Below are 19,496 nucleotides of genomic sequence, written 5' to 3'. Positions count from 1 at the left end.
AGAAAAGCTGGTGGTGGAGGGTAGGATCCCGATGGCTTGGGTAGTGAAGTAGCCATTGAAATCAAGCATATCATGTTCAGCTCCATGTTATGCCACAGGGTGGTCTACTTTGCTTTTGGCCACAGTTTGGCGGTGGCTGTTCAACCTGGTGGACAGGTGGTTGGTAGTCACACCAAAATAAAAAGCTGTGTAATGATTGGATCAGAGCTGGTAAATGACATGGCTGCTTCCACACGTGGCCCATTCCCTGATGGGGTAGGATAAACCTGTTACAGGACTGGAACGGGATTTGCTGGGTGGGTGGATTGGGCAGATCTTGCACCTGCGTCTTCCACAGGGATATAATCCTCGTGGCAAGGGTTTGGGACTGGGAGTAGCATGGGGACACACTAGAATGTTGTGGAGGTTCGATGGGCAACAGGACACCACCTTAGGAGGGGTGGGAAGGATCTCTGGTAGGATGTCCCTTATTTCAGGGCATGATGGTAGGTAATCAAAGCCCTGGCCAAGTATGTGGTTCAGTTGTTCTAGTCTGGGGTGCAATTGGACGATGAAGGGGACACTCCTTTGTGACTGGTTCTTCAGGGTGGTAGGAGGATTCGGGGTGTGAGGGGAAATGGCACAGGAGGTTTGTTTGCGGACTAGATCTAGGAATAGTGCCTGTCTGTAAAGGCCTTGGTCAGATCCTCAGCATACTGAGCAAGGAAGTTCTCGTCACTGCAGATATGCTGTCCCAGGGTGGCCACGCTGCATGGGAGGGATATTTGGTGTGAAAGAAATAATAGCTGTCAAAATACAGGCACTGTTGGTGTGTGATGATGTTTGGTTTGTGGGGCGCTCAACTGCGTGGTTATCAGCGCCCGTACAATGACCCAATCTTTGCTCAGTCCAATTTCGTCACTTTCCTGGATGATGATGAAATGATGAGAACAACACAAACACCCAGTCATCTCGAGGCAGGTGAAAATCCCTGACCCCGCTGGGAATCGAACCCGGGACCCCGTGCTCGGGAAGCGAGAACGCTACCGCGAGACCACGAGCGGCGGACTGGCAGGCACTGTTGGTGGTTGGTAGGTTTAATGTGGACAGAGGTGCAGATAGGACCATCAGGGAGAAGGAGATAATGTCTCAATGTTGCATGCTGGGTTGAGGAGGACCAGGTGAAGTGGATGGGATAGAATGTGTTGCTGTTGTGAAGGAAAGAAGATTAGGTGTCTTAGTCCTGAGTCCAGATCATAAAGATATTGTCAATGAACCTGAACCAGACTAGAGTTTGGTGTTTTGTCAGGTTTGGAAGGTCTCCTATAGATGGCCCACAAACAAGTTGGCCTATGAGATGCCATGTGAGTGTCCATGGTCATACTGCTGATTTATTTGTATACCTTCTCTTCACAGGATAAGAAGTTGTATGTTAGGATAAAGTTAGTAATGTGCAAGAGGAATGAGGCAGTTGGTTTGGAGTCTGAAGAACATTGGACAAGCAGTAAGACAAAGAGCACGAGGGATATTGGTCTACAGGGAGGTAGCATCAACAATGGGTAGGGATCCAGGAGGTAAAGGGGTGGGGATGGTGGAGAGTCAGTGAAGGAAGTGGTTGGTATCTTTGACATGGGAGGCTAGATTATAAGCAAATGGTTGGAAGTGTTGGTTCAATGAGTGTCAAAATTCTTTCTGCGGGGGCACAATAACCAGCCACAATGCGGTGTCAATGATTGTTGGGTTTGTGGATTTTGGGAAGCATGTAGAAGGTGGGTGTGCAGGCTGTCATTGGGGTGAGGATGGAATGGATTCAGGGCAGAGGTTCTGGGAAGGGCCTAAGGCTTTACGCAGGGATTGGAGGTCATGTTGGACTTGTGGGATACAGTCACTTGGTATAGTTTATAGGTGGCAGGGTCAGATAATTGGCAGAGGCCTTCTGCCTTGTAATCACTGATTCATAATATCAGTGGTGGAATTTTTGTCTGCTGGTGGGATGATTAGATCAGGACTTGTTTTGAGGTTGTTTATGGTTGTTCTTTCTTCTACTAAAAGGATGGTATTCTTCGGAAGGGACCTGGGGAAGGATGGTGAGGCTAAGTTGAAGGTAAGGAACTGCTGGAAGGTGACCAACGGGTGATTAGGCGGGAGGGGAGAGGATAACGGTTGGACGGTGGTATGAACTGGAAGAGGCAGGGTTCAGTGTTGGAATTAGGACGGTTTTGGTTGGAGGGACTGCTGCCAAAAAAGTGTTTCAACTGCGGGGATCAGGAGAAGGAGAGTAGGTCTTAGACAAGTCCAGCATCGTTAAATTTGGGTGTAGGGCTAAAGCTGAGGTCTTTGGATAGGACTGAAACATCTGTGGAGCTGAGGGGTTTGGGTGGAAAGGTTAACAACAGTTTTATGGCTCTGGATTTGGTGGGGAGTTGTTAAGGAGATTAGGGGGATGTGGCACTTAGAAAATGTCAGCTAGGCAGGGTTTTTGTGCTATAAGGGTTGGACAAGGAGGAACATTGTGGGCAGGGTAGGCGTTTGACTTTGGCGCCCTGAGGTGGCAGCAGGATGTCAGCAGGCTGGGTAACATATGGAGATGGTGTCTAGAATGCTTCTCCAGGTGCTGGAGAGCAAGGGATTCAATTTCAGTGATGTGATGTATGTAGGAGGGATTGTATAGTAACAGTATTTTGCAGAGGGAGCAGAGGCAGTTCTGGGGTGCCTGGGCCACTGAGATGTGTTTTTGCAGTAAAAAGTTTGTGAGGGCCAGGAGTTGGTGGAATCTGAAAAGGTGAAAGTCACTGTGAAAGGAGGGGTGGAATCCAGAGAAAGGAATCTTTATGGTTAGGCCATTTGGAAAGATTCCATGGGTTAGGCCATTTGGAAAGATTCCATGGGTCAGGCAGCATTTGAGATAGAAGATGTGGGGGCAGGGTTTATATTCAGTAAGCTGACGTCTCACTGAGGCCTTCATTGACAGGCACTATCCCCCAGACAGTCTGCAAAGAGACCTCCCATGCCACTTCCCCTAATACCCCCAATCCTTCCTCCATCACCAAGAACCAGCCACAAAGGAGTGCCCCCTTCATCACACAGTACCACACCGGACTGGAAATACTGAACCACATCCTTCGCCAGGGCTTTGATTACTTTCCACTATGCCCTGAAACAGTCCTATCTGAGATCCTACCCACCCCTCCTAAAGTTGTGTTCTTTCACCCACCTGGGCCTCCACAACATCCTAATTCATACCTATACAACTTCCAATCCCAAACTCTTGCCACCAGATGAAATCCCTGTAGAAGATCTAGGTGCAAGACCTGCCTAATACACCCACCCAGCACTTTCCATTCCAGTCCTGTAACAGGTTTGTCCTATCCCTTTAGGAACCGGGTCACTACAAAATCAGCCAAGTCATTTGCTATCTATGGTGCTATCATTGCACAGCCTTTTATACTGGTGCGACTACCAATTAGTATCCACCAGAATGAATGGCCACTGCCTAACAGTGCCCTAGACCAAAGTAGACCACCCTGCAGCATAACATAACATGTTTGATTTCAATGGCTGCTTCAGTACCTGAGCCATCTAGATCCTCCCCTCCACCACCAGCTTCTCTGTACTGTGCAGATGGGAGTTATCCTTACAATACATTCTCCGCTCCTATAATTTTCCTGGCCTCAACCCACAGTAACATACTATCCCCACACCCTCACCCAACAGTTTCCACACCCCGCCCTGTCATCTCCTCCCCATTCTCATCTCCCACCCTATGCCGATGTGGCCTCCCATCTTTTCTCACTCCTCTCCTTTATCGCTCCTTTTTTTCCCCACCTCCCTGTTGCACAACCTCCTGACACAGCGCCTGTTATCATTCTAGTCCCTGCACACTCTGGCAGGCAGTGTTGTTCTCTTCCCCCACCCATACACTACTATTCCTTCCCATCCCCACCCCCCCTCGAGATTGCTGCTTACATACGCCATGATTGCTGCATTCCAGCCTGAGCTGCCGTAGTTGGCAGTCGTGTGCAGGATGTGTGCTCGCTTGTGTGTATGAACTGTGTGTATTTCTGTTTTGCTGATGAAGGCTACGACCAAAAGCCTCATGTAAGTGTCTTACTTGTTCCTAACTGCAACTTAACGTGTCTTCAGCATGGTCAGCAGCAATCTATATTTTCCTACAAAATGTATCACTGAACCAGAAGAAGAAATTAAAGAAGTGGGAATGACACAAGATAACATAAGCAATCAATAACAGATAAGCAATCAATAACAGTCCAGAAACATTATAAAAACATACACTCCAACAAAACCACAAGCTAAAGAGAACAGGAAATAAATGGTCAGAAGATTGGACAAGAGAACACGGCTAGAGTATGAAGAGAATTTGGTGAAAATGAAGGAACAAGAAAAATGCATGGCTACTCAAGTTTAAATAGTCTCTTAAAAGGGAATACTCAAAATTACTGATGATAAATAATACTCTTCATAGTCCTAATGGGCTTATTTACAAACAACAACAAAGCAGTGTAGGTTCTAAAACAATATTGTAGCAATTAAATAGTTACTGTTGTGTTGTCTTGCCAATTATAGTTGAACCTGATTTATATGCTTGTCAAGAGAAAGAGAAAAGATTACCTGTAACTCAGAATTACCGAAGAGTCAGATGCAGTAATACACACAATATTTTTCACTGGGGAAAGGAAACAACTACAATGACAACAACAACCACAACCACAACAACCACAACATACAATGGGCCTACATGTGCAGACTTTACAAACTACAAAGAGAGTACAGTATTAAAACAAAAAATATTATTCAGTCCTGCTATGGAGAAATTAGATACTGTATTGCAATTTGGCACTTTGCACTGAAAAACAACAAAAATACAGTATAACAGAGAAAATACATCATTTTGCATTTTATCCTGCTTTAAAGAAATCAGAAATTTGGCTTGTTTCATTTCTTGTGCATTGAGTGTATACACCTCATTTTGCAAACTTATTAATTGAATTCCGAGCTTTCTCACTACAACTTTTAGCACTGTGTAAAACCTGCACACACCGCCTGCACTTAACACTTCACTCAGTTAAGTTGTTTCAAGATTCAAATTGTCATCTCCATCACCATCACTGTCACATGAAGCTAATGCACCTTCCTGATCATCAAGCACTGTGGCACAAATCAGCAATAATCTCCTCATCCTGTTGTTCCATATAGCAAGATTATCATAAAAATGTACAGAACTGTCACAATCTGCATCCTCCAGCAGAGCTACCTCATTGCCAGACATGACTTCACCATTACCACCGTTATCATCATCAGTGGCATTCTCTTCCAGCAGGCACCAGCTATAAAAAAACAGTTGTTGATTGTGGAGGACGACACGAGCTGTTGGGCCCCCAAAACAAATTCCATGGCTCGTAGTAAGTTAATGGACAGATCTTTATTTCCTGCAACAGTTAGTGTTATCAAATGTTGAACCAGCTTTTTTTCTGTAAAGCACTCTGAAATTTACAATAATGCCCACATCAAGTGGCTGTAAAATACTGGTATAGTTTGGAGGAAAAAATTCCACTCCAACATTTTCCAGAACTACTTGTGGCGGGTGTGCTGCACGCTGATCCATAAGAAGAAGGATCCTCTTTTTTTTTTCATTCTCATGTCCAGTTTTTTAACCACTGTTAAATTAAAATCAGTCACCCAAGAATTTTTATGGAATTTGAATTCCAAAGGTTTTGCCTTTACATCTTTGAAACACTTAAGATTCTTAGATTTTCCTATTACATATGGGGGAAGTTTGTCAAATCTATCTGCAATTATGGTGATAAGGACTGTCATGAGAATCTTACTTTTCTTCCCTCCACGGCACAAATTGTTCTTTTCTGTTAACATTTTATTAGGAATCAAACTGTAGAATAGATTCATCTCATCTCAGTTGTAGATGTTTTGAGGCTGATAATCCCTTATGATTCCCGGCAGAACCTCAACAATCCAGTGTTGTACTATGACGTCATCCACTGCTTTTGATTCGACGGAAATTTCTCACACTACGACTTCACAATGATCTTTAAATCCTTGTAACCATCCTGACGAAGTGTTGAAATGAGCAGTGATATTCATACTCCTAGCTGAATCTACTGTCTTCATTTCAACATGTCACCACCGATTGGTAGAGCTGCAGCCCGTTTTAGTGGAACCATGTAAAACCTGCCTACTGCCTCTTCCAAATCTATGTATCTCCCTTCTTGCTGACAGCTGAGTTTTGTTGATTTGCACTCAATTTTAAAAACACACTCAAAGTCTGACACAATTTCAGATTTTGTTTTGTGCGGAACAGCACCCATCTCTTGCATTAATTTTACTTTCTAATCTAGCGTGTAACTTTTCCTTTTTCTGTTATCCTGGTTGATCGAAAGCGACTGAATAATACAACCACTGTCCAACAATAAACGTCAGCCAGCAACCCTTAACTTCTCAAGTGTAACCACAAAATAAATTCTTGTATAGAAAATAACAATGCCAGGAGTGTGTATTTCCTTGCCTCCTGTTCTGGTTAACCGTGGCTCCCTTGTCTCCACAGTGCCACTGGCTCACTGTACTTGCGTATGTCGACAAAGGTAAGGAAAATATCACATTGCTTCTTTTCAAACAATAATTTTCATTACAGTTATGCTAAACTCAATTTATTTCATCAGAATTTGTTATGTATAACAGTGAATTATGTAAAAAATGCCCTGTGTGTATAGAAGCTTATTTGTCATATTTTGCCGGGATCAACAAAACTTTATATGAACAAAGTTATATAAATCAGGTTCAACTGTTGTTCATTCATTGTTGATAAGTGAATCATTAAGTAATTTCTGACGTATTGTGAGGACTACCTAAAACTCTGAGAAGTCATTTTCATGAAATAGTTATATCTAAAAACAGAGACGATGTGACTTACCCAACGAAAGCGCTGGCATGTCGATAGACACACAAACGAACACAAACATACACACAAAATTCAAGCTTTCGCAACCAATGGTTGCTTCGTCAGGAAAAAGGGAAGGAGAGGGAAAGACGAAAGGATGTGGGTTTTAAGGGAGAGGGTAAGGAGTCATTCCAATCCCGGGAGTGGAAAGACTTACCTTAGGGGGAAAAAAGGACACACACACACACACACACACACACACACACACACACACACACACACACACCTACCTTACCAGGGGGAGCTAACACTGTAAACATTTAGAGAGATGCCATCTTCTATGGCTGGTGCAAAAAAGCTGATGTCATCTTTTAACATGACAGTGTTTGAATGCACTAGTCTTATCTTACAGACAAATACCTTGAATTACGATTCAGCACATTCAGTCTTAGCTTTTTCTACCAACCAGAATCCCGCACATCCCATATCATATCTGGGAAACTGTTAGGGGGTATCTTTCTACACAGAGCCTCATTTCTGCAGACCATTGCTACATTGACAGCAACTCTCTGAATCTAATATCTACTTAGATTAACAGCATCACATATCACTGCATATGATTTTTTCAGCTTGGAGTACTCATAATCTAAATTATTGACACTTTAACTACATTGTACTGACACATATCCATCCGAAAGTTCTTTGTTTACAACAATATTTTCATTATTAGTTATTGTTGTGCACGTGTTCCACATTTTGGTCTGGTTTTATCATATTCCATAACTTTCAGTTGCTTCATTTCTCATGATTTTTACTTGCTTTATGGAACTTAGAATGTTTTAACATAAGCATACATGTAATTTATATTGATTGTATGACATCTTTAAGTGGAATTACTTTCCTCAGTGTACTCTGAAGTATTGTAGACCATATGTAAAACAATTAAATCCCAATATTAATCATCCACTTTCAAAGCATATTCATCGAATATTTATCAGAAATGTCAATGAAATAAAAATTGAGACTGGAAAGAGGCCAAGGCACTTCCAAATGTCTCGGCAGTTATCTAATTACAAAAAGTTACACATTTAGCCTTAGATATTATAAAAAATAAACATAGAACAAATACAAGAAGCAATTTTTGCACAAAAAGCCGTCCACTGAAGACATTTTTTCAGGTTATCAGATGACTAACAGTGCTGATTTGAAGCAATGTTTCTACAAACTGCCTACTTCTGACTTTCAACCAAAGAAAGATGAGTAAGAAACTTCTTGAATCACTGCTTCAAAATAATGATGTTAATCAGCTGGTAACATGCAAGAATTGCAGGAAAAATTTGTCAAGATGGCCAGCACTCTCAAAGCTATCCAGTTAAGCAATGATATTACTAAATATCTATGTGAAACTATGTTCAGATTATTATAAGCACATGTTAGTTTATATACAACAATCACAGACAAAGCAGAGTCAGGCACAAAAATCCAAAAAAGCATACATTTTGTACCAAAACCATCTCCTCACAGCTTAAATTATGAGTTCTTATGAATATTTTCAAGGGAAGAAGATATTTCCCATGTTAATGTTAATAACACACCATAATATTTGTGTGCTATTTTAATAATACTGTGTGTTCACAATATAAAAGCATAACATAACTTCCTTCTCCCTCAAATAAACGAACTTAAAACAATTACTATGGAGCAAAAAACATGCACTTTAGGTATGGGGCACGGATCTACGGACAAACTATTGTTCAGGAATGTCCTACCTGTAAAACTGCTTGAATGAGCTCCAAGGTTACTGCGCAGATCAGGGATTGCAGAAATTGACTGCGGGAAGCTACGCTTGTGTGCTACCCCTTGGCTATTCCGTGGGTAGACTGAGGAGCCAGAGCATAGTGAAAAGATATTAATATTTAAAAGCTATACTTTTAGTGATGGCCAACTACTAATGGCATTGCAAATTACAAAAGTTTGGTATAGTCTTCTCTGTTGCAGCATCCAGCAAATTTCCTCATATGTCACTGTTCTGGTCTCTCGGTCCCTTCCTGTTTTTGCAAGATATTCAAACATCCAAAAGAAACCAACAGTTCAAGTTTGTCGATTGTCTAAAATATAATTAAATGTGTGTCTAAGGCACAAATTTTGAATAGAAAATCCATATGAAGGGAAGAAACTTATTTGTTAAACAAATTAGTAGTTGATCTAGAAAACTTTACATACATACATACACAAATCATCTTATTACATTTTCACCGAGATAATGTGTGTGTACTTAGTTTAGCTGTCACACATTTTCCACTCTCCATTAATTTTACATTTGTGTTGGGTACTCATAACAGGAGCCCAATTTTCATTTGTTAACAGCACTATATCCTGACGTGTTATTAACAACAAAGATGCTTTAAAATGTAGCAGTCCTGTTTTTATTTTGAATGAAACTGTGTTGTGTTTAATTTAATCAGAATGCCATTATTTTATTTATCAACTTAAACAACCCTTTTTGTGTATCACTATTCTGCACATGAACATCTTGCAAATCTATATGCAAATATACGACTGCACATATATTGGACACTGTCTGCTTAAAAATTAACATATCCACTGAACTGCCTGCAGCATAGGAATTATTTCACTTTTATTTTTTATTTTTTTTTTTATAGAGGGGGTTAGCTTGCCATTGAATACAATGCAAACTCTCTTACAATTTTGGCATCTTTCTGTATCTGAGTTTGCCACAAGCAAACTTAACCTATTTGTGAAATCCTCATAATTTTCTTGAGATCTTATTTCACGGAACAGCTACTAAAAAGGATACTGCTAAATGTTTACCTGACAATGGCAAATAAAAAAGGCTAATAAGCTAATGAAATATTGTATTGTAAATATTTAAGTTTCTGAGTGGTGAAAGTAAAGTTAGAAATATGATTCAACAGAAACTGGCAAAGAACAGCGAAAATCAGGCACATTAAAATTTATCAGCAACAACAGACAGTCTAAGTTTAAAATATATCAGACAGATGAGATATTTCCCAACAATATTAATAGTGATTGAAATGTATGATCTGAAGATTTTCTGTGGTGCCAACAACTGGAAGACTAACGAGACGTGGGGAGAAGATTTTTTATTGTTTGTGAAATTTCAATAAAATTCATGTACATTAATGAACAATCAAAGATAACAGCACAGTGCACTACACATTGCATTGTTCTAAGCATGGAGGAGGACAACATCCACTTCTAAAGGCATGCAACTCAAATTACTTGCACATTTAGATCATGCACAGACACAAATAAAAAATGAAGCAACTACATATATGTTATTCACTACCATGAAGTGGATTTCATACAATTTTCATATGAAATCCTGAATTACGAAGCTCTGAAGCTTCAAAGTCCTGCACAGACTAAGCACTACATCATACTGCACTCACAATGCAGTTTTAACTGTGGGTAACAGTGTATTTGTTATCTTAAAATGGAACCTCCTAAAATGACAAGCTTGAGAAAAATGTGATTAATGACCATGCAAATCTCAGTGTCTAGGGGAAGATGGAGGGAAGAGATGCAAATTGGTGTTGAAAAACTACGCCTTATAGATGTGTGTCTTGCAGAAAACGCTTTCACAAATGAGACCGCACTGCAAAAGGAACAGAAAAAATAAGGTGGAAAAAGGGACAGAATTCCATATGTTGTGCAGTGAGATTATCAATGTGATCTGTATATATGTATGGTCTATATTCTCTTGCAGACACCTTAAAAAAAGCTCTCATATATGAAACCTATCTGCAGTGGCAAATTACGGAATCACAATTACTGTCACACTTTGTTATGACATATATTTTATAAATCATGGAATGTTTGAGCCATAATAGCTTCCACATGTGAGTAAGCAGACTGATGACAAGAATAATAGACTGCATCTGTCACCTAAATGTTGCAGGAGGTTGGTGTGATGCAAATGTCATAATAACAGCAAATTTGAACAGAGAGGATTTTACATCACATCAAGAGTGATGAAGTAACAGTACATCAGATGAGAGTCTGTGAATAAATTAGGATATTCAGAATACCATATTCTCCACGAAAAATATCTGTATCACATATCTGAAGCCTTACCCTCATACCAGTATCTGCCTAACACTCTCCTGCAACTTTTTTTCTCATCATTTGTGCGTTCATCTTTTGTGCAGACTATGCCCAACCATTCTCAAATTCCCAAGGATGAAATACTGGAAGTGAAATGTTATCTAAAACTTTAACAGGAACCAGAATACTGTTATAAGAGCCAAAGGACATGAAAGGAAGGCAGTGGCTGAGACGGGAGTGAGACAGGGTTGTAAAAACACCACGTGGAAATACAGGTGACACTGGTTGCAGCCCTTCCTCCAAGATATTTGATCTATGCATATAACAATCAGTAAAGGAAAGCATGGACAAATTTGGAAAAGAAATTAATGTTCAACGAGAAGAAATAAAAATTGACAATAGTCACTGACATTGTAATTCTGTCAGAGATGCTAAAGGACTTCAAAGATAAGTTGAATGGAATGGATAGTCTTCAGAAAAGAAATAGATAGATGGACAAATGAACAACAACAATAGTGAAACAAGGGTAATGGATTTTAATCAAAATGCATCAGGTGACAATAGAAAAATTTGATTAGGAAACTATACTTTGCAAGTAGTACTTGGTTTCACTATTTGGCCAGCAAAATAACTAACAATGGTAGAAGTAAATGGGATACAAAATGTAGACTTGCAGTAGCAAGAAATGATATTCTGAAAAAGATAAATAAGTTAAAACTAATATAAATTTAGGTGTCAGGAAGCATTCTCTGTAAGTATTTGTCTGGAGCATTGAAGATGAGTAATAAACATTACAGACAAGAAAATAATATAATTTTTGAAATGTTGTGCTTCAGAAGAATACTGAAGAATAGAAGGACAGATCAGATAAGCAATGACAAAAGTACTGCTCAAACTGGCGAGAACAATAGGTTCATAGTACAACCTGACAACCTGATAGGACATCCTGAGGCATCAAAAACAGTAAATATAGTATTGGAGAGAAGTGTGTGAAGGTGGTGGTGGAGGCAGCACATGGAGAGAGTGGAAGTTTGTAGAGGGAGAGTAACACTCAATTGCAGTAGATAGAGTGAAATGGATGTGGATTGCAGCAGTTGTTATGTGTAGATGAAATGTCTCACATGACACACTAGCACACAGAACTGCATCAAACCAGTGTTTGAGATGTCAGTAACAAAAACAATGTCAAAATGCCAACTTGACACCCTGTTCATAAAATGTGCAACTGCAGTTCATAGAGCAAGTGAACTTCAAGAATCTAATTCAGTTATAATTACGTACAGGTATATACTGAGATGTAGTTTCTGCATGAGCTTCCTAGTAAAGATAAAGGCAGATTTCAGCCCTTAAATCTTCACACTTCCCCATCTGCTTCAAACATACCCCCATCTTTTGTAGCTAATACACTGAATCTCTGCTGTTGCTGCCACCACTGCTTGCTATCAACAGTACATTAGATATTACAAAGACTATCACGGGCAAATTATAATAGTCAAATAAAAGTACTCTCTTAAACATGTGTCCAGCTTTAAATACAAGGGAGGTGCCGCTCTGTGTTTTTGAGTCATCAGTCTTCTGACTGGTTTGATTCAGCCCACCATAAATTCCTCTCCTGTAACAACCTCATCATCTCAGAGTAGCACTTCCAACTTACGTCCTCAATTTTTTGCTGGCTGTACTCCAGTTTCTGTTTTCCTATACAGTTTTTACCCTCTATAGCTCCCTCTGTACCACAGAAGTTATTTCTCAATGTCTTAACATATGTCCTGTCATCCTGTCCCTTCTTCTGGTCAGCATTTTCCACATATTCCTTTCCTCTCCAATTCTGTGCAGAACCTCCTCATTCCTTACCTTATCAGTCCAACTAATTTTCAACATTAGTTTGTAGCACAACTAAAATGCTTGGATTCTCTCCTGTTCTAGTTTTCCCACAGTCCATGTTTTACTACCATGCAATGCTATGCTCCAAATGTAAATTCTCTGAAATTTCTTTCTCAAATTAAGGGCTATGTCTGATACTAATAGACTTCTTTTGGCCAGGAATGTCCTTTATGCCAATGCTAGTCCACTATTGATTTCCTCCTTGCTCCGTCTGTCGTAAATTATTTTGCTGTCTAGGTAGAAGTCCTTAACTCTACTTCATGACCATCAATCCTGATGTGAAGTTTCTCACTTTTCTCATTTCTGCCACTTCTCATTACTTTCATCTTTCTTTGATTTACTCTCAAACCACATTCTGTACTCATTAGACTGTTCATTCCACTCAGCAGATCATGCAATTCTTCTTCACTTTCAATGAGGACTGCAATGTCATCAGCAAATCGGATCACTAATATAATTTCACCTTGAATTTTGATTCCACTCCTGAACCTTTCTTTCACTTCCATCATTGCTTCTTTGATTTACAGATTGAGCTGTAGGAGCAAAAGACTACTCTGTCTTACATCCTTTCTAATCTGAGCAGTTCGTTCTTTATGTTCCATTCTTATTATTCCCTCTTGGCTCTTGTACATGTTGTATGTTACCTGTCTCTCCCTATAGCTTTCCCCTATTTTCCTCAGAATTTTAAACACCTTGCATGATTTGACATTGTCGGATGTTCTTTCCAAGTTGACAAATCCTATGAGCGTGTCTTGCTTCCATTATCAACTGCAACATCAGAATTGCCTCTCTGGTGCCTTTACCATTCCTAAAGCCAAACTGATCATCATCCAACACATCCTCAATTTTATTTTCCATTCTTCTGTATATTATTCTTATCAGTAACTTGGATGCAAGAGCTGTTAAGCTGACTGTGCGATAATTCTTGCACCTGTCAGGTCTTACAGTCTTTGGAATTTTCCAAATTTCGGATGGTACATCGCCAGACTCCTACATTTTACTCACCAACATGAATAGTCGTTTTGCTACCAACTCCATCCCCACCCCAGTTTTCTCCAGCGTAGCAATTTGTTGTTGTTGTCTTCAGTCCTGAGACTGGTTTGATGCAGCTCTCCATGCTACTCTATCCTGTGCAAGCTTCTTCATCTCCCAGTACCTACTGCAACCTACATCCTTCTGAATCTGCTTAGTGTATTCATCTCTTGGTCTCCCCCTGCGATTTTTACCCTCCACGCTGCCTTCCAATACTAAATTGGTGATCCCTTGATGCCTCAGAACATGTCCTACCAACCGATCCCTTCTTCTGGTCAAGTTGTGCCACAAACTTCTCTTCTCCCCAATCCTATTCAATACTTCCTCATTAGTTATGTGATCTACCCATCTAATCTTCAGCATTCTTCTGTAGCACCACATTTCAAAAGCTTCTATTCTCTTCTTGTCCAAACTATTTACCGTCCATGTTTCACTTCCATACATGGCTACACTCCATACAAATACTTTCAGAAATGACTTCCTGACACTTAAATCTATACTCGATGTTAACAAATTTCTCTTCTTCAGAAACGCTTTCCTTGCCATTGCAAGTCTACATTTTATATCCTCTCTACTTCGACCATCATCAGTTATTTTGCTCCCCAAATAGCAAAACTCCTTTACTACTTTAAGTGTCTCATTTCCTAATCTAATACCCTCAACATCACCCGACTTAATTCGACTACATTCCATTATCCTCGTTTTGCTTTTGTTGATGTTCATCTTATATCCTCCCTTCAAGACACCATCCATTCCGTTCAACTGCTCTTCCAAGTCCTTTGCTGTCTCTGACAGAATTACAATGTCATCGGCGAACTTCAAAGTTTTTATTTCTTCTCCATGGATTTTAATACCTACTCCAAATTTTTCTTTTGTTTCCTTTACTGCTTGCTCAATATACAGATTGAATAACATTGGGGAGAGGCTACAAACCTGTCTCACTCCCTTCCCAACTGCTGCTTCCCTCTCATGCCCCTCGACTCTTATAACTGCCATCTGGTTTCTGTACAAATTGTAAATAGCCTTTCGCTCCCTGTATTTTACCCCTGCCACCTTTAGAATTTGAAAGAGAGTATTCCAGTCAACATTGTCAAAAGCTTTCTCTAAGTCTACAAATGCTAGAAACGTAGGTTTGCCTTTCCTTAATCTTTCTTCTAAGATAAGTCGTAAGGTCAGTATTGCCTCACGTGTTCCAGTATTTCTACGGAATCCAAACTAATCTTCCCCGAGGTCGGCTTCTACTAGTTTTTCCATTCGTCTGTAAAGAATTCGTGTTAGTATTTTGCATCTGCGGCTTATTAAACTGATTGTTCGGTAATTTTCACATCTGTCAACACCTGCTTTCTTTGGGATTGGAATTATTACATTCTTCTTGAAGTCTGAGGGTATTTCGCCTGTTTCATACATATTGCTCACCAGATGGTAGAGTTTTGTCAGGACTGGCTCTCCCAAGGCCGTCAGTAGTTCTACTGGAATGTTGTCTACTCCGGGGGCCTTGTTTCGACTCAGGTCTTTCAGTGCTCTGTCAAACTCTTCACGCAGTATCGTATCTCCCATTTCAACTTCATCTACATCCTCTTCCATTTCCATAATATTGTCCTCAAGTACATCGCCCTTGTATAGACCCTCTATATACTCCTTCCACCTTTCTGCTTTCCCTTCTTTGCTTAGAACTGGGTTTCCATCTGAGCTCTTGATGTTCATACAAGTGGTTCTCTTATCTCCAAAGGTCTCTTTAATTTTCCTGTAGGAAGTATCTATCTTACCCCTAGTGAGATAAGCCTCTACATCCTTACATTTGTCCTCTAGCCATCCCTGCTTAGCCATTCTGCACTTCCTGTCGATCTCATTTTTTAGACGTTTGTATTCCTTTTTGCCTGCTTCATTTACTGCATTTTTATATTTTCTCCTTTCATCGATTAAATTCAATATTTCTTCTGTTACCCAAGGATTTCTACTAGCCCTCGTCTTTTTACCTACTTGATCCTCTGCTGCCTTCACTACTTCATCCCTCAAAGCTACCCATTCTTCTTCTACTGTATTTCTTTCCCCCATTCCTGTCAATTGTTCCCTTATGCTCTCCCTGAAACTCTGTACAACCTCTGGTTCTTTCAGTTTATCCAGGTCCCATCTCCTTAAATTCCCACCTTTTTGCAGTTTCTTCAGTTTTAATCTACAGGTCATAACCAATAGATTGTGGTCAGAGTCCACATCTGCCCCTGGAAATGTCTTACAATTTAAAACCTGGTTCCTAAATCTCTGTCTTACCATTATATAATCTATCTGATACCTTTTAGTATCTCCAGGGTTCTTCCATGTATACAACCTTCTATCATGATTCTTAAACCAAGTGTTAGCTATGATTAAGTTGTGCTCTGTGCAAAATTCTACCAGGCGGCTTCCTCTCTCATTTCTTAGCCCCAATCCATATTCACCTACTACGTTTCCTTCTCTCCCTTTTCCTACACTCGAATTCCAGTCACCCATGACTATTAAATTTTCGTCTCCCTTCACTATCTGAATAATTTCTTTTATTTCATCATACATTTCTTCAATTTCTTCATCATCTGCAGAGCTAGTTGGCATATAAACTTGTACTACTGTAGTAGGTGTGGGCTTCGTATCTATCTTGGCCACAATAATGCGTTCACTATGCTGTTTATAGTAGCTTACCCGCATTCCTATTTTCCTATTCATTATTAAACCTACTCCTGCATTACCCCTATTTGACTTTGTGTTTATATCCCTGTAGTCACCTGACCAGAAGTCTTGTTCCTCCTGCCACCGAACTTCACTAATTCCCACTATATCTAACTTTAACCTATCCATTTCCCTTTTTAAATTTTCTAACCTACCTGCCCGATTAAGGGATCTGACATTCCACGCTCCGATCCGTAGAACGCCAGTTTTCTTTCTCCTGATAACGACATCCTCTTTAGTAGTCCCCGCCCGGAGATCCGAATGGAGGACTATTTTACCTCCGGAATATTTTACCCAAGAAGACGCCATCATCATTTAATCATACAGTAAAGCTGCATGCCCTCGGGAAAAATTACAGCCGTAGTTCCCCTTGCTTTCAGCCGTTCGCAGTACCAGCACAGCAAGGCCGTTTTGGTTATTGTTACAAGGCCAGATCAGTCAATCATCCAGACTGTTGCCCCTGCAACTACTGAAAAGGCTGCTGCCCCTCTTCAGGAACCACACGTTTGTCTGGCCTCTCAACAGATACCCCTCCGTTGTGGTTGTACCTACGGTACGGCTATCTGTATCGCTGAGGCACGCAAGCCTCCCCACCAACGGCAAGGTCCATGGTTCATGGGGGGGAGGGGGGGGGTAGCAATTCGGTTTTAATAAATTTAAGTAAAGTTTCCTCCTTCCCCTTTATTTGTATTTAATTCTTGTATCACTCTAAATTCACAGTGGCCTTACAAAAGGCACAGTTTTCTTTTTCTATTTTAATATGCATAAGCTAATACTCAGTCAAGGTGCACCCTTAAGTGTAAACATTTAGCACCCTCTTTCTGTAACTTTCCTTAGTGCTAGGAGCCTGTACATTTGGGCTGACTTTTGCTATTTGCCATATGCATGGCGATACAATTTAGATGATTTCATTGTGTTTTATTGTATACAAGTCAACTTTTGCTTCAACAAGAGTATTTCAATAGGCATTTAATCTTCACATGAGAAATGCTATGTTTCTACAGTCTTTGCGATTTTTGTTCCTGAGATGAATGCATCATATGGCAAGAGCCATATGGCTTTATTCTATGTACTTTATAAGCAAGTGATGTAAGAAGTTAGTACACTTACTTTACATTTTTTTTATCTTCAGCTGTTTCTTGTTTGTTTTCTTTAAAATATTTTTGTAAGCATTAATGTAAGTTTTAGGGTTCCTTACACCTTCTGAAGAATATAATTTTAAAATTATCTAAACTAGATCAAGGGTTTCAATAAACATTTATTTGCAACTAATTGGCAGATTTTTTCAACCTATCCAAGAAATATGAAGGACAGAGATAACAGTCTACTGAAAAGAAAACATATAACATTTCCTATTTTTATTTTATTGGTCACAATTTTCATATGCCCAAATAGTAAACAAACAAGATGAGGATAGGTGACCACATATGTATCACTGATTTTCCAAACTTTTTGGTGAACAGTCAATGCTGACCTTCCGAGATGGTACTTCAGACCAAATGTACCAATCTTACTATTAATTGGTAACTACATAAATCATTATGTTATGAGCTTCCAATAGACTAGCTATAGAAAGGATGCAGTAAGTTTGCTGCCAGTCCCCAAGTACTCATTGTTAAAAGTTTGCATCATTCAGAACACATCATGTTGACTGTTCTTAGTTTCAGATTTCTGTAACTCTTTGTGACCCCAAAAGTTGTGACACTAATTCCTTGACAAAGTGGTGCTGTGTTATCTGTGTGAGTGGATGATTAATTGAGTAATAACAGTAACTGTGCTTATATTTAAATGAACAAATAATCTCAGTCCGAGTTTTCTTCTGCTCACTGTGCTGTAATAGAACAGCCTTTACTTAGTGTTGGTGGTTACAAATAAATATTGCATATTGTAAGGGGTCAACAGCCCCTTATGTAGCGAGAACAATATATTTCTGCCTCATCCAGGTTGCAATAGGTACTATTGATAGTCGACAGCCCGGTATGCCAGAGTAGTCAGTGCTGAGACTCCTAGCAAGTAAGTTGTTGACTGCTAAATGAGCAGGGCGGATTTCGGCAGGACGACCGACCGGGCTTACAATTGTTTAATGGCTGTGTGTGTGACCTAACACTGGGGGCATGACCTCCAGCAAATACATAACTGACATTAATTGAGTGATTTGTTGAAGTGTTTAAGTGTGCGTTTGTGCACTGTGATTATGCAGCAACTGCGTCGGGCATCCGTGATTTGGATTGCAGTGAGGATTGTGCATTCAGTGCTATCTGAAGAATACTGGTGCGTGATGACATTAATAGGGGATCTATGATGAGTTAACCGTTATTACTTTGTCAGATGAAGGCCTGCCTCATTAGTGCTGTTTAGACAGTACATATAGAACCTTAACAACAAAACATGTACCAATTATTGCTACCTGACATCCTAATTAGTTTTGTTGGATTTGACACGAAGCAACTCCCATGTAAATAACAAGTTTGTTTGTGTGGCCATCCTCCGCAGCAAGCATATAAATACTTGTTATGCAAATCAAACTGCCTTTTCCTGCTGCTAGTTATTTTATTTATCCCATAATTTATCCCATACGCGTTTCGCCTTCTCCTGTTTTCAGGCATCATCAGTGGGACGCTTTGCTGATCTGCGATGTGAGGAAACACAGATCAGCAAATCATCTCACTAATGATGCCTTAAAACAGGAGAGGGAGAAACGCGTATGGAATAAATAAAATAACTAGCAGCAGGAAAAGGCAGTTTGATTTGCAAAACAAGTATTCCCATGTAAATATTAAATGACCAGCCTTTATCAGTTGCACACGGTGAATCTAAAGTGTTAAGCTATAATCCACAAGTCAATAACGATATATTAAGATGACCGTACTGTAAGGTGAATTCATGAATCTATGTTACTTCCACT

At 39.9% G+C, this 19,496-nt stretch overlaps 1 protein-coding gene across 3 annotated transcripts in view; it reads right to left on the bottom strand.

The window, feature by feature from the left end:
• Positions 1 to 19,496, bottom strand: part of LOC126162039 (patronin) — a 445,213-nt gene that overhangs the window by 173,102 nt on the left and 252,615 nt on the right. For all 3 annotated transcript variants that reach the window (XM_049918266.1, XM_049918267.1, XM_049918268.1), the window contains one exon: positions 8,659 to 8,769. In XM_049918266.1, coding sequence (XP_049774223.1) covers positions 8,659 to 8,769 — 111 coding nt within the window. The remainder of the gene's footprint in view (positions 1 to 8,658; positions 8,770 to 19,496) is intronic.

The sequence above is a fragment of the Schistocerca cancellata genome, chromosome 2, assembly GCF_023864275.1.
Source record: "Schistocerca cancellata isolate TAMUIC-IGC-003103 chromosome 2, iqSchCanc2.1, whole genome shotgun sequence".
Lineage (NCBI taxonomy): Eukaryota > Metazoa > Arthropoda > Insecta > Orthoptera > Acrididae > Schistocerca > Schistocerca cancellata.
This window is presented reverse-complemented; position numbering and strand designations above follow the sequence as displayed.